Source organism: Pelophylax lessonae (genome assembly GCF_965119305.1).
Source record: "Pelophylax lessonae genome assembly, chromosome: 2".
NCBI classification, from domain to species: domain Eukaryota; kingdom Metazoa; phylum Chordata; class Amphibia; order Anura; family Ranidae; genus Pelophylax; species Pelophylax lessonae.
Window position 1 is genome coordinate 350,300,955 of NC_138769.1, and position 16,670 is coordinate 350,317,624.

At 41.9% G+C, this 16,670-nt stretch overlaps 1 protein-coding gene across 6 annotated transcripts in view; it reads left to right on the forward strand.

The window, feature by feature from the left end:
* INPP5B (inositol polyphosphate-5-phosphatase B) overlaps positions 1-16,670 on the forward strand; it is a 214,173-nt gene that overhangs the window by 152,950 nt on the left and 44,553 nt on the right. For all 6 annotated transcript variants that reach the window (XM_082245358.1, XM_082245353.1, XM_082245354.1 and 3 more), the window contains 4 exons: positions 1,439-1,606; positions 7,112-7,213; positions 11,258-11,372; positions 12,321-12,437. In XM_082245358.1, coding sequence (XP_082101484.1) covers positions 1,439-1,606; positions 7,112-7,213; positions 11,258-11,372; positions 12,321-12,437 — 502 coding nt within the window. The remainder of the gene's footprint in view (positions 1-1,438; positions 1,607-7,111; positions 7,214-11,257; positions 11,373-12,320; positions 12,438-16,670) is intronic.

Sequence of the window (16,670 nt, forward strand, 5' to 3'; positions counted from 1 at the left end):
TCTGCATAGACATTCCACCTTAGGCCAGTAGAAGGAGCCAGAAGCTCCGAGTGCGTAGCCTGCCCCTTCAGTACAGTGTTCCCGGCTGTCTTCCTGCTTCCTGTGACATCATTTCCGTGATGTCACAGGAGTTTTTTATGGGACTTTGAGCAGAGGATCTCATCGAGGAATACTTGCTGTCAAAAAGTTTGCCTTGAACACAGTGTAGGACTATTTTGTACTTTCACCTTTATTCACATTTATATTTAATTATATGTATATGTTCTCAGGATTTGGATATACATTTATTCTGTTGGATATATTTAGGATATCCATGTGTTTATTTTATACACGTATTTTATCACTTTATGCGCAGCTCGGTGTAGGATTGTGATTCGTATGTACACTAATTTGTTGTTTTAGTTTTATTTAAGCTGCAGCATTATTTGATTAAAGCGTCACAGCATGAGCACATTATTCTTATAGTTGGATTTTGAACATTATCATTGTCATTATACTAGGGATCATCACCAGTAAATTTCATGACTTTTATTCTTATTAATAAACATGCAAACTCCATCTCTTAGAATTTTAGAAAATAGCAGTGCTGTCTCACATATGTCACATTGACATTTAAGACCCTATGATAAAATGTTTGTGATTTCAAATGGATCATGTGTTATTACATTCATCATAATGTATTACACTTCATGGTGTGTTTGTATACCAGTCTATTCCAAGGGCCCTCGAACTTCCAAAACAAAAGGCCAATTCAGACTTCAGGGGAGACATACTGTAACCATTGGGAGTGAAAAAAAATACCAGCATCAGTGGTCAGTGGGAGTAAAAAAACCCTCAAGCTTTGTAGTATCAGGAATAAAAAGTACCTCAAGGCTGGTGGACAGTGGGAGAAAAATGATCTAGCAACTGTAGTCAGTGAGAAAAACAATGGCGTCTAATCAATGATATCCGTGGCAGGAATAGTGCCCCATCATTGGTTTCAATGGGAGGAATAGTGCCCATTCATTGGTGTCAGTGGGAGGAATAGTGCCCCATCGTTGGTGTCAGTGGAAGCAATAGTGTCCCATCGTTGGTGTTAGTGGAAGCAATAGTGCCCCATCGTTGGTGTCAGTGGGGTAATGGTGGTCCATTGGTGGTATCATTAGAAGGAATATTGTCTAACTATTGGTGTTAGTGGAAAAAAATTCTCCAATTGTGAGGTTTTTTTTGGGAGGATTTGTGCCCTGTTGTTTATGCCAGAGGAAGGAATGGGACCCCATCATTGGTGTCAATGGGGCACACATTGTTTGTGTGCGAGGGAGGAATAGTGCCTGAAAAGCTGGCTAAAAGCAAGCAAAGGCCACATTCTAGCTGTAGTTTGGAGACTGCTGCTCCATGCTTACCATTACTTATACACAGAATATTTTTTAGTAACAACCTTTATATTGTTTATTTTCAGATTTCATAAAACAAAATCGGACATTACTGGCATGGTGCGGTCTGCAGATGTGATCTCCACTAACAAGGCAGAAATGCTACCTATCTCTAAATTTGGATTACGAGATAATTTAATTAAGTCAGAACTCCTGCAAAAAGAGCATACGTACACCTACATCCAAGATTTCCGGTAATTTTGATATTTTTTCCATTTTCTTTCTGCAGGAAGTAGAATGCTTTTCCATGCAAAATATAGGCATTGAAAATGTTTGTTTATATAGTTTAATTTTATTAGATTAATGGCAAACACATATAGGACTAGTGTTGGGCATCTAGTATGTATAAGCTATTTTGATACTGTATGTTGAGATCTAGCAAGCAGGTATATACACAGATAAAATACAAATAAGGGAGCTAATTTACCTGCCAAAAGATTGGTATTTATGTCCATCCAGTTCTAGGATTTGCACAGCTCTGCCACGCCATACAGCCCTGTTTGCTAATGAATACTGAGCTGCATTCATTTGTGTGCCTGCAGCTCAGCTTTAAAGTGGTTCTAAAGCTTCATTTTTTATACATAAAAATACCAAACATGCCTATACATACCTGCTTTGTGCAATGGTTTTACACAGAGCAGCCCCAATCTTCTTCTGGGGTTCCCCGCCAGCACTCCAGGCCCCTCCTCTTCATCGAGTTCCCCTAGGGAAATCGGCCCCTGAGTCCCGCTGCTGCATCTATTGACACAGACAGCGGGACTCTGCCCCACCCTCCACTCCTGTGTCACGGGATTTGATTGACAGTAGCTGGAGCCAATCTTTCTCGCTGCTATTAGTCTGTCCAGTGAGCATAGAGACAGTGATGGAGCTGCTACACTCGTGCACATCGCTGGATCGGATGGCCTCAGGTAGGGGAAAAAAGGGGGGGGGGGGTTGGGGGCAGCTGCAGCACAGAAGGTTTTTCACCTGATTGCATAAAATGCATTAAGATGAAAAACCTTAAGGCTTTCCAACCACTTTAAGGTTTTTCACCTTTATGCATTATATGCATTAAGGGGAAAAACCTTCTGTGTTGCAGCTGCCCCCCAGACACCCCCCCCCCTTTTTTTCTTACCTGAGCCCATCCGATCCAACAGTGTGCACGAGTGCAGTGGCTCCCGCTGCTGTCTCTCTCCTCATTGGACAGATCAATTAGCTCCCGTTGCTGTCAATCAAATCTGGTGACGCGGGGGGCAGGGCCAAGTCCCGCTGTCTGTGTCAATGCATGCAGCAGCGGTACTCGGTAGTAAGCACGCACGGGTGCCCCCAGGAAAATCGGTTTCTGGCGTGCTGATGGGGGGACCTCAGAAGAAGATCAGGGCTGCTTTGTGCAAAACCATTGCACAGAGCAGGTAAGCATAGGCATGTTTATTATTTTTATAAGAAAAAAAAAACTGAAGCTTTAGATGCCCAACTGAAGTGAAACCTTGTAATTGTAGTTTTGGATTCAGTATGGTAGGGTTAAAGTGGTTGCAAACCCTTACATATACCCAATGAAGTTACTGGCCTCAGGTGATACACAATTCCTCCTACCTGTTTATCTGCAGTCTTCTCTTCTCTATATCTGTTCAAAGCCTAGAAGTTATAAAGCTTGTCTGAGTTGCCAAAAAAAGGGGCAGAGTGCTGAAATCACACTGCAGAGCTCAGTGAGGAGAGCTCTGAGAGCTGATTGGAGGGAAGCCCCCCCCCCTCCTTTTCACAAAGCACACAGGAACAGAGCTAAGGCTGTCAATCAGCTGGAGGTCCCTCCCCATCACCATTTTTCTCTTGGTGTCAGAAAAACCCATCAGAAGTGATTCATGCTGATAGCAGAGGAATGAAGGAGCAGACAGAAATGACACTTATGCCCCGTACACACGTGCAGATTGTCGGCCGAAAATGTTCGGCCGCCGAACGATCGGCCGATTTTCGGCTTGTTAGTATGATGCTTCCGACAGCCGACAGCGCACTTTCGGCCGAAAAGAATCTGTCGTGCAAGCATTTAAAATTTTTGTATGCCGACACCAGAGCGGCCGATTGTTCGCCAGTCTGGGTATGCTCAGAAAAGAAAAAACACAGGGAAAGTTAACCATCACATGACATCACTTCTGCAGTCGGCGGACAAAATTCTTGTGCAGTCTTTTGCACTTTTCAACAGACACGACAGCCCGGGGACAAAAGACGGCCGATCGTTCGGCCGACGATCTGCACGTGTTTACGGGGCATTAGTGCTTTTAATTGAGACAAGTACACACTATAGAAGGATATGCTTTCTCCATATTTCATGTCTGAGGTTCACAACCACTTTAAGCTGGCCGTACATAAATTGAAATTCAGCCGGTTCAGCAGGAACTGGCTGAATTTCTATCCATGTATGGTCACTGTGGTTGAACAGAAGTCGATCTACCGATGAACTTCTGTTTGACCGCCCTGTTGGATTTTAGCTGCTCAATCGGCTCTGCAGGCTTTATTCTGATACTCATTCTGAGGTTTCATATGAGAATTCATTATTCCAGGCTAAAAGAGTGTGTGGCTGCTAACACAAATGAAAGAGACAAGCTCTACCTTCCAGTATGGCATAGCGTGTGAGTTCTACAACTGGGTTCCTGCTCACCCTTCCAAAACTTCCAAATACCACAAACACTTGAGCTTAACTGTAAACCTCAAAATCCTTTGTTAAAAGTTCATGGTCCAGATGGTAATACAAGAGCTTTTCTACCACTGTCTTAGCCATGGACTTTAATTAATAAAGGATTTGGAGGTTTACACTCAAGCTCCACTGTTTGTAGAATTTGGAAGCACGTGCCCGCTGCTTCGCTCTCTGACATTAACTCTTCTCTTTTTTCTGGCCAGTGCAGTGCTATTTAACAGTACCTATTCCTTCATTGCGGGGAGTGCTCTGTGTAATGATAGCTTCTGATTGGACAGTGCTAATGTCAACCAAATGCCATCATCATGTAGAGCACATCCCACAGTAATGTTCCTTGTAGTGGGTGTAGTTTGGGTGCGTTGACTGCTAATATAACAGTACATTGAGGTGCTATTCAAAATCAATAGCATCACAGGGTGCACACAGCAGTGTGTGTAATAACAATTTGCACAGATATATTTTTCAAAGGCGCATTGCAATGTACCGTACTAATAGCACAATTGTGAAAATTAATCATTCCTCTGTACATATTGGTGGTCCCTTATACAGTATTTACTAAGTTGACCACCACTGTTTTAGACAGTTGTGGTCTTCAAACTTGTAGCAACAGTTTGAGGAGCAACCCCTTTCTGTTCCAGCAGAATAAAACTATGTTCATAAAGGCATGATTTGTTGAGCTAGTGTTTAGGTACTTGAGTGGCCAGAACTGGGCCATCTCAACTGACTTCAAAGGAGGAGAGAAGCGCAGCGCCATATATAATGCAGTATTGTTTTAATAATTGAAAATCAAACTTAAAAGCAAGTTATGCACTCACAAGGTATCCAGTAAAACAGGCATGTAGTGTTGACAGATTCTCAGAGCGAGGGAACACAGAACAGGTAAAGATCGAGCTCCACATGTCAGTCTCAGCCGCGGCTGTGAGAGCCAGCAGATAGGAAGACGATGCCTGGTTCTCTTCGAGAGAATATACTGCACTATAGGTGGCTTGGCCCTTCTCTCCTCCTCCCCCCCTCATTTTTGTCTTTACAGCCACTGGGTTTCCAACCCATTTATTTTTTTTTTATTTAGGAGCCTTATCACCTCCAACAGAACACTGAAAGAGACTTGGCACCTTATCTATGAACCCTTTGGGACTATTATTTCTAATTACCAGTTTTTTCAAAATTATTCATAGTCTGTAGGTCTAGCGCTGAGTTTCATACTTTAAAGCTACTTTCACACTTGTTTGACTTGTCCTGCGGCTTGGGACTGCAAAGTCGCATGACAAGTCATACTCCATGATTTCCAAGGAGTACCGTTCATATCTGTGCAACCTAAAGTCGCAACAACTTCAAAGTAGTCCCTGCACTACTTTGGGCCGATTTTAATATGTTTTGAGGTCCATAGACATAGGCATTGCTTCAAGTCCAGTCAAAATCGCGGCAAGGCAAAATCGCTGTAAAATCGCGTGACTTTTAGGTCGCATAAGTGTGAAAGGGGCCTTAGTGTGCCTTTTCTGCTAATACTTCTAGCTACGTGCTATATATTTTTGGCAGCATATACATCAGGATTATGTATGGCCTTTGTAAAAGAAATGTCTTGAACAGTACAGTGCTTTGTATTACTTGGACCCAAACACTGGCTTGTAGTGTATCCTAGAAAATACTGGATATTCTTGATATCAGAAGCTAATCTTGGTTCATGCTTTTCACATGTTCCCTAAAGGAAATGTAAATTATTAATATTACTGTTAATGTTTAGAAAGGTTAATATGAAATAGTGCATATGCATATTTACCCTTTTCCAATCAGCAGGCAGGGCTCTAGCCTTTTTACAGGGCCCAGTAGCTCAAGCTGATATTTATACACACAACTTAATAAGCCTGAGGAGTAACTTATCCCTCTTCCTCCTCCCTGCTGCTCTGTTTAACCAGATGAAGTTTTATTTATATAAGGAGACTAAAGTATTAGTATACCCTGTATTATATATATTACAAAAATGTATAAGCTTAAAAAACTGAAAATAAATCACAACAAAGAAGTTACTTTTTGTGAAAGTGCTCCTGCTAACACCTACAAAAACCTATGTAATGAATCTATATGTGCATCAAAAGTATATTTGGTGTTTATATAAATTTACTTTACAGTTATTTTTTGTCTTCACTATCTGCTTTGACAGGCTAAAGGAAACAAAAGTGTAACAGTTATCTTTTGGTTTGCTGGGCAGGAAGTCAGATGTGTTAGAGAAGCTCACTTTACCATATCATATTTAAATGGGTTCCTTTTATAAATGTTTTATGTACTGATTTATCCATTAATATTAATAATGAATATTGGTAAAATTGTTTTACATTAACATGTATGCAGTTTACCATGGTTACATTCATGAGTTTGTGTCCTATGCCCAGTTATACAGTGAAAGGCATTTAGACCAAGGCCCTCAAAGGTTACAGAATGAAAATCTCTTCCTGCTTGCCCTACTGGCATCCTGTACTTGGCAGCAGAAAGTTGTCTATAGCCATAGTGTGCAGAAACCCTGTGACTCAAAGCATCACAGCCATAGGGACACCTCATCTCCCATCCGTAGTATCTTTATCTTCATATAGCATATAATGGCTATAGTTGAGAGGGCAGAGCATGGCCAATGTGTTTCCCCAAATCCCTCCCCCAGACCTGTGTCAGTATTGCTACTGTGCTGCCTTGAACATAATAGCTAGAATAAGGCAAAGAAATAACATAGTGATGACATTATTTAGAAGAAAAAAAAAAAACGTTAGTCCATTTACATTACATTGTATTTTCTGGATGGTATAGTTAATCTTTAAGCGTGCATATTAACTGAATATTACAAGGGACTTACCTACTTCCGTAAAGTTGTCAGTAATTGTAAATGTAACACCTAATTTGTATACTGTGGCTTACATCTCAGACAGTTAGCATGATGACTAATATCTGTTCTTTAGTGAATTTTGCAGTTATGTTGATAATTTATGTTGGATTCTGTACCTTACTAAATGTTCCATGGCTAAATTGTAGCTCTGTCTTTGTCTAGATTTTTTGTAGGCACGTATAATGTGAATGGACAGTCACCAAAGGAAAGTTTGCAACCATGGCTAAGTACAGATGTTGAACCACCAGATGTATACTGTATTGGGTACGTATTCTCAATTATAAATCTACATGTGAGGTAGCTGTTGACTCATTTTCAACCGTATATACTACATCAGTGCTGTGAGAGTAATAACACCCTTCAAACGGTAGACACTAGTAGCTCTTATGCACCTGATGTTGCGGCTTCACAAAATATGCTTACCAATGCTGGTATGCTCACTTCTGCTGTGTGCAAAAGCCTTGGTATTGTCACACTGAAATCTCTTCCGTCTCACCGTGACTTTTTAAATAGAATGAGATCTGTTAAATCTAAAAAAAAAAAAAAAAAAAAAAAAAACATTCCTCGTTCTTGAACAAATAGAATGGTCATTTTTTTCAATGATTGGGGCAACGCAGAAAATATTGTTACACTCCAAAAATTGCCGACCTCTGTCCAGTAGAAAAATAGGTTTACAAATAAAGTCGTCTGTCTAAGTAGAGAACCTGCCGTCTTAGGCTGGGTTCACACCTAATATGGATGCGGCTCACAGCAGGGGTCTAGTGCATCCCTGTTCTCCGTTTTAGCGATGAATCAGGCCTGAATTTGGACCTGAAACGGAGCTAAAGACGTACAGGACCCCTGTGCAATCTGCTCCGCAGTCGCCCCGGAGATGTGTGAACTAGCTCCATTGAGAGCCGGGCAAACTCTCCTGTCATGTGAATTGGATGCGGGGAAACCCTGCATCCAATTGGCACTAGTGTGAACCCAGCCTTTGTCTTAACCACTTGCTGACCGCTGCAAGTACATTTACTGCGGCAGTCAGCCCCTCCTGGGCAAAGCGACGTAGTACTACGTCACTCGCCCAGGAGCCTGTAGGGGGCGAGCGCACGTGCGCTCTAGCCCCGGCTCGTTCCCTGTAATCCCCGCGCGAGTGACCGGCGGCTCCGATGTCCGCCGGTCATTCGCGATCTCCCGCTGGAGAGGGAGAAAGGCAGGCGGCTAATGTAAACAAAGCCGCCTGTCATTCTCCCTGGTGCAAGTGCAGAGATCATACGATCCTACATAGCAGGATTGTATGATCTCTGCTATGTGGTTACATCAAAAGCCACAACCCTTGACAGTTAGAAGCAAGCCTCTAGGGACACACTTAACCCCTTGATCTCTAATAAAGTTAACCCTTCCCTGCCAGTGTCATTTTTACAGTAACAGTGCATATGTATAGCACTGATTACTGTAGTAATGTCATTGGTACCCCCAAAAGTGTCAAAAATGTTAGTCAGGGGTCCGTTCTGTCCGCCGCAATGTCGCAGTCCCGCTAAAAAAAAATCGCAGATCACCGTCATTACTAGTTAAAAAAAAAAACAATAAAAATGACATAAATCTTTCCCTTAGTTAGTAAACGCAATAACTTTTGCGCAAACCAATCAAAATACGCTTATTACGATTTTTTTTTTTTAACAAAAATATGTAGCAAAAAACAAATTGGCCTAAAATGTTAAAGATTTTTGATTTTTTTACATAGTTACATAGTTACATATGTAACTATGTAAAAATCAAAATTTGTTAACATTTTAGGCCAATTTGTTTTTTGCTACATTTTTTGGTAAAAAAAAAAAAAAAATCGCAATAAGCGTATTTTGATTGGTTTGCGCAAAAGTTAAAATAAAATTTTGATTTTTACATTTTTTGGGGGGGAATTTCATATAAAAAAAATGTGAAAAATATTGTTATTTTTCAAAATTGACGCTCTTTTTTTGTTTATAGCGCAAAAAATAAAAATCACACAGGTGATAAATAACAACAAAAGAAAGCCCTGTTTGTGGGAAAAAAAGGACGTCCATTTCATTTGGGTACAGCGTCGCACGACCGCGCAATTGTCTTTTAAAGTCACGCAGTGCCGAAATCGCAAAATAGGCCCTGGTCTTTGGGCAGCCAAATCCTCCGGGGCTTAAGTGGTTAAAGCTTCAACGAAAGTATGTGATACTTACCTCAAATCCAATAATGCCCATGAGGTCTCGCGTCGGTGTTGGCATTTTCTCCCCGACTTTTTCTTGGTGCCAGTTTTTGGCCATTTTGATTGTCCAATGCAGGATGACATTACTCCCATGCGTGTGCAGGAGTTCAGTTATCCTGGCACACAGCCACAGTACCAAAATGTATATTGAGCTGTGCATTTCAAGGAAGACTGTGAGCAAGCAGGTAGGCTTATTTTATTGCAGAAGAAACATTTCATGTCTCTTCTACAGTAAACTGCCTGCCTGGTCACATATTCCTAAAACATAGTTCATGCTAACCTATGCTTCTCTTCCTGTGCAAATTTAACCTCACCTGCTCCACAAACTAGAGCAAGAGAAAAAAACGGGTGATTATTATTGCACCAAACTGCCCAGAAGAACCTGGTATATATACATATTCAAACTTCTAGGAGATAATACCTGGTCTCTTCCCAACAGGCTAGACCTGCTGTCTTATGGCTCTGTTCCTCTGTTCCATCCTGCTTCTCAGTCACTGGTTTTAGTGGCATGGCTGTTGATGCCCAGGTCTTAAGTGAGTCTCTCATTCCTGCTTTGCTAAAAACAAGAAATGCCACTTACAGAAACATTTACTGTCATACCTGGAAATACTTCAGGTGTGAACACAGGCACTTCCGTACCAGAGATTACCTTGTGCCTCATATTCTGATTTTCAGCCTTGTCAATTCTTTTACAAAACCTCTAGCCTCACCCTTCCTTGTCAAAATCTTTACTCAAGTTGTATCTGGATTTAGGCTCTCCCTACAGTCTAGAAACTTCAATATGGTGCTCTCAGCCCTGTAGAAACCACCTTTTGAGCCCATCAGGGAAATTATCTTAGATGATCCCTCATGCAAAGTAGACTTCTTGGTTTTTATTACACCTGTCAGACGTGTCTCTGAGCAAGTGGCTTTCTCTTGTAAGAAGCCATTCCTCATTCTCACAAGGACAAGGTAGTCCTACACCAAAGGCCATCCTTTCTTACTATTTAACATCATTCTTCCACCTCAATGAAATTCATAGTCCTTTATGCCCTGCTCCAAAGCACCCAAAAGAAATTGCTCTTCACTGCCTGGATGTAGTAACAGTCATCAGAGTCTACTTCAAATCAACAGCTTCCATCACAAGGGACATCCTGCTTACAAGTCCATTATTGCTACCAGGTCCCCTGAACATACAGTACCTTTTTAAAATTCTACCAGGTGGACATCTTCTGCAGATGCAGCTTTTGGACGTAAGGTTCTTGCAGCGGCACTCTGAAGAGTTGGGTCTCTTGACCATTGTTGTTGTTGGGTCTGTTGGCACAGTTTCTGTTTGCCTAGCTGTTGCCCATTCTCATTTATTGCTTGGAGACGTCCCAGGGTTCATGAATAATCAGCCTATGTCCTATACTATACAAATAGGATAAAAGGATTTTTGACTTGCTTGTAAATTCTATATTTTGGAGTAATGTACCGGACACAGGATACCCTTCTATTTCTGTATTACTCTTCATTGCTTGCTACAAAACTAAGAGGAAAAGCTTGCCAGTGTCCAGTCACCTGAAGGTACCATCCTATAACCCAGGGATTATGAATAGTCAGCCTGTGTCCTGTACTGTACCCTAAGATATGGGATTTACAGGTATATCAACATTTTTATATTTTTTTTAAAATCCACAAAGGTAGTAATATATAAATAAACACAACAAAGAAAGCAATATGGCAGTTCATTATAGTTAGAGAAAAAAGGTTGGACAGGCATGGCATATGAAAGTACATCAAGGAGTTCCGATTGCCTAATATTCTCGCATGGAAAGAAAACATATTGTTGTCAGTAGAGACAATAAAAATATCAAAAGAAAAAAAAAAAAACACAGCTAAAAAAAAGTGAAATAGGAGAGAGGTGAAAGAAGGAACAAAACTAAATAAAGTAAGATAGGTAGCCCAGCAAATTGTGGTTATTGCTCACATACGAATAGCATACAGTGGTTTCGGCGACCTGCAGAATCACAGCGCTTTCCAACTCCTAGCAGACCAGGAAACCTGAATAGGGATAAAATCTTCTTTTGAGGCTTCTGCCTATGAAATCATTAATTATTATTCTTTTGTGACAGGTTTCAAGAACTTGACCTGAGCAAGGAGGCATTTTTTTTCAATGACACTCCCAAGGAAGAAGAATGGTTCAAAGCAGTATCTGAAGCATTACACCCAGGAGCCAAATATGCAAAGGTATGGAAGTTATACACTTAAAGATCTTTATACAGAACTCCAGCATGTTTCATGTCACCCCCAAATTTAAGGTGTAACATAAAACATGGTCAGAATCTGCAGCCCCCACCCTCAGACGACCACCCCTTCTTACAGAAGCCAGGGGTGCATCTCTTGGTCAGCTCCTGTCAAATTTGAAATTGGTGCAACTGTGTTAGGCGCGGCCTACACAACCAATTTATTTATTCACAAGAATCTGTGCATGAAAAAACTGAGTCTCGTCTACCATTGCAGCAGAGGGACTCGTAGTCCCCAATAGAGAACAAGTGCAGTGATGTCATCGCACTTTTGGTCGACCCATACTTCCTCCCTCCAACCTGTAACTGAAGGTCTGGACCTCCGTACCAACCAGTAGCTGCAGAAAGAGTCTTCAGGAGCCAGAGCATTGCTCTCACAATCCACTGATTGTTATTTCAAGGTTTTCTAGGCTCATATGCATAAGGAATAATAAATGCTAGAAAAAAAGGAAATTTCATTGATACAACTAGTTTGTTCAATGAAAAGGGGAGTATATAGCGGACTTTATAGGCACATGAAGTTGCAGCTTCACAGTTTATTTCTTTTGGTCTAGCGCAGTTGTCCACATTTACTTTCTATTTTTTGGAATGTATGTTTAAAAGTTCAATAAAATTCACTTTCCGATTAAAAAAAAAAAAAAAAATGATCACATTATCTGACTCGAAAAAGGAATATTTCATTTCTTTTGGCTGAGGTCAGCCAGTAAAAGAAAATTGATAATTCCAGCCAATGGGGAAAAAAGAAGAGAAGGAAGCCAATGCAAATGTAAATATTTTAATAATAGTGTATGTATACAAAATGTATGCCATGAAAGGTTTTAGCTATATTTGCAACAGTTAATTGCAGTATAATTTACTAAAGTGCAAAAATGCTTTGTATATTCATTTTCAGATAAAGCTGATAAGACTTGTTGGAATTATGCTGCTGTTCTACATTAAGAAGGAGTTAGCTGTCCACATCTCAGAGGTAGAAGCAGAAACTGTAGGCACAGGAATCATGGGTAGGATGGTGAGTAGAGTGCATAAAATGCCTTAGAGTTTTGTATTGCTGAATAACCGTTTTAGTGAAAGTAAGTCAGCCTGCATAGACTGCTTTTATTCATTCCATCAAATGTTTTATCTAATATGTGTGCTCCTGCAATTTTAAAGCTATGATTTTTGACTACATCTGTAATATAATAACATTTTTTTCTGCATATGAAATTGCAGGCTTTCTGAATCAAATTATCATCTATCTTCTACACAGCAAATTACCATTATTGGTTAACTCTACAGCTGCTTTTCTTTGCATAGCTTTATTTTCCTGGTTAAAGAATAGATCTACGTTTTTAGGTTTAATTAACAAGTTTTCACAGACTCCAAAGTAATGCTGGAGTGTATAGTCTGAGATCCCGCTACTAAGGCCTGATTTACAGCAGGTCAGTGAGCCAGCTCTGTGAAACCTTGAATGGAACTTCACTGCATCTAAACAGCACAAACCAAAAACGCTATTTAATTCACTTTTAATATTCAAAGCAATCTCACCCATCCATTCATGTCTCCACACTATATTTTGCTGAGAAATCACTTTGAAAATCACCCCCTGGCATTTGTCTACATGGTCATCTTGAAATCATAAAATAGAACAGAGGGCGCATAGGCCTAGTGCATTATCCTTAATGTAAGTCTTTATTAGGTAAAATAGAGGTAAGTATTATACTCACAAACAAATGCTTGTATCACAGCTTTTCATAAAAACATCAGTTCAAGTCCATGAAAAAGCATCCACATCACAGGTGGAGTATCCAGAAGTATAATAGGATAATGGGTTTCAAGGCTTGCCTCTTCCTCAGATCCAAACACTAGGCTTGTGTGCCCTCTGTTCTATTTTATGATTTCAGACTCCCCCAGTCTTTGGAGGGCAACAAGGTGTGACATGTCCGGATCAGCTTGGTTAAGAGTCTAGAACGGCATCTGGGCCCACCTTTAAGCACAGGAGATTGTTTGCTTTGATTCATGGTCCATCATGGATCCATCCATTTTGAGCAAGTGCAGATGATTCATGTAGCATTTACTTCATAAAATCCATCTGCTCTTAGCTCAAGCATGTAGGAAAGAGGGTGTGCTTATCTGAGAAAACCCCTCCTGAAGACTCCTGGGATGTATGATGCCTCTTGCCTAAGTATGAAGTACCTGAAGAAATGTAAAAAAAAAAAAGCTTAAAACAAGTAAATATAATATACTTTCCTATCTATTTACTAATGCTAGTAGCATTAGGATTAAAAATTGTGTTGATTAAGAGAGTGAAGTTTAAAAGATCAGACTTGTACTTGCTACCTTTTGCGTTCAAGGGATATATATAAAATCTTTATATACAATATTTTTTCTTTTACCCGCTTTTCAAATCTGTATTGCTAGGCCTGAACATAACACATAAAAAAATAAGCTATATGGAAACACTATATATGTACTTAAGGACTTTACAACTAAAGCTGGGCATACACTAGTAGAATTTCCAATGAAAATTCTCACAAAAATTCTTAGGAACATTCTCAGTGCGTTTTGTTTGCTTTTAACATTCGATTTTGGAATGGTTTGCAAGTTTGTAATGAACCGAACCAAAAACCACATACACTCTTAGAAATGCTATTATAATTAAATAATAAGTAATTAATGATACAACATTTTTACATACTTTCACTTTTTTTACAAGGTAAAATCAGTATTTCTCTTCCGTTCATTGATGGACACAGCTCTAGAATCTTCTTGACCATTGGGTTATGCTGCCCCCTACAGGAGTAGGACACTAGGCAGGAAAAAAGCTTTACCACGCCTATGGGGCAGTCCCAGGGGATATACTCCCACTTCCTGCTATAGGCACTCAGTTTTTTTCTGTCTAGTCAGGAGTAAGGACCTAGTTCTTTGCTGGGATCTCTGGTCCTGGCATTTTTTCCTTTTTAAACAGACCCTGGTCATGACCTGTGTCCCAGCGTGCCTCTGGCCGGCAGCACCCTCATTCCAAGATGGTGCAGTGGTCTGCCTGGAGTGGTGCCCACCCGGTTCCATGGTGTGGTAAGTAGTGTCCCCCCCTCTCCTTGGTGGTCTTTTGGGGTGGAGGTGGGCCCCCTCCCTGAGATGGTTGGACCCCGGGGTTCTACTCTATCCCCCCAGCCCCTCTAAACAGTCACAGTGGATCCTTAGAAAAATTTAGGCTGACTGACCAAGCGGCCTGAGCTGCTGGCCAAGCTGACTGAGTTGATAGAGTTAGGGCCACGGCTTTCGGCCTACTGGGCTACGCAGCCGCTTTGGGCGCCACCCTCGATTTAGCAGTGAGTTTAGCTGAGGCCCCCAACTTTCTCCCTGGGTATCTGCTGGACTGTGAAACCGGGCAATTGCAGGTGGGCTTCTTGAGAAATTTAGGCCCCGGCCTGCGACCTGTTGGCATATGTGGTCAGCCTGGTGCCTCCCTTGAACCGGGTGGTCCTGTGGGGGGCGCTTCATTTTTAGTGAAGTGTGGCAGCCAATATTGTGTGGGTGAGGGTACTCTGCTTGCACGTCCGCATCACGGCAGGCGGGCCACCCCCCTTCCCCTCAAGGGGGCTATGTCCTATTATGTCCTATATGGAGGGCGACCCTTTTGCTTTTTAGCGGGGTTTAATAGGTTGTCCTTTTGTGGACCTTTGGCCGGCGTCTTCTTGCAGGACTGAGGTCGACAGCCTCCCCTGCTTGTTATGTTTTCAGGGTGAGCTTAGTATATATCGACCCTACTGGGTCTGTGTCCATGTACTTTAAGTGCTCTCACAGTGAGGACGATTCCTCTTTTACTGCATATGCGCATGAAAAGGCGCTGGTGAGGGCACTGATTGTATCGGTGCGGGAAGCTTTAAACATGGGGGATGCTGCGTCAGAGGCGCTGGTCCCCTTGGAGCCCGCAGTTCCTCTAAAGCAGCAAAGATATCGCCTTTTTGCCCCCTACTGTAACAACATTTTCGTGAGTCAGTGGACTTGTTCTAAACGCAATATGCAGGTGCCTAAGTGTTTCAAGTGATGGTTTCCCTTGAGGAGTCTCTGTTGAGTACATGGACAGTCCCACCTGTGGTGGACTCTCAGGTCTCCAGGCTGAATAAATCCACCCTAACTCCGGTGGAGGAGTCTCCGATTTTAAAAGATCCTTTTGACAGGAACGCCAAGACTTTGGTCCGCCACATGTTTACAGTGGCTGCTTCAATCCTTAGGCTTTGTTCACCATAACATTGTGTCCCTGACTTTCCCGAGTGGGCAATGCTTCTGCACCAGGATCTGGAGGGGGAACAGCTTCCTCCTGCTCTTGCAGAGCTGGCGGACTAGTTGGTCCAGGGGTTGCAGTTCGTCTGTGATGCCTCTCTGGATGCAGCTCCCTTAGTCTCTGGGCTGTCTGTGACAGCAATGATCCTTCAGCACATGATATGGCTAAAATTCTGGTCTGTGGACCAGACTTTCCAGAAGGCCTTAAATGATCTTCCCTTTGTGGGAAATCACCTGTTCAGAGTCTCCCTGGAAAGACCTCCTCCGGAGGTTCCATGAGGACCTGGTCTGGTATGCAGAGAGCGGGTCCTTCCAGACCTGCAGAAAAACACCTCTTCTGCCTGTAGGATATTTTTGCTTCTTTCCGGACCGGTGGACCTCCCTGATTCAAGACAAGTGGGTCCACGAGCTGATTCGGTCTGGCTACAAGATCGAGTTTTTGGTCTTCTTCTCAAAAGAGGTTCTTTGCTTCCAACCTGCATTTATCCCCAGACCGCCTGGGAGGTCTCTTCGGGGTGGTGCAAGCCTTGCTACTACAAGGGGTGATTGTTCCGGTCTCAGAATCAAAACGTTTATTTCATGGGTTTTATTCAATTTTATGTTTGCAGGTCCCAGGAAGATAAGCGAGGTACATCCAATCTTGGACCTCAAAATCGGAACCGCTTTGTGCCGGTACAGATGTTTGGAATGGCGTCTGTTCATATGGTTGTGGCCTCCCTACATCAGGGGGATCTTCTGGCTTCTATCAATATTAAGGACGCTTACCTTCATATTCCGATGTCAGTCATCTGCGCTTCCTCCGCTTGCCGTGGGCGAGTAGCATTATCAAGAGGTCTCACCTCAACCCCTCGGGTTTTCGTGTGTTGGCCCGAGGTTGGCATTGTTGAGCCAGCGGGGAATTGCGTTACTGGAGTGCCTGGATGATCTTCTTCTGCGAGCAGAGTTTTTCGACTGCTCTGAAGGACAACCATGAGATTAT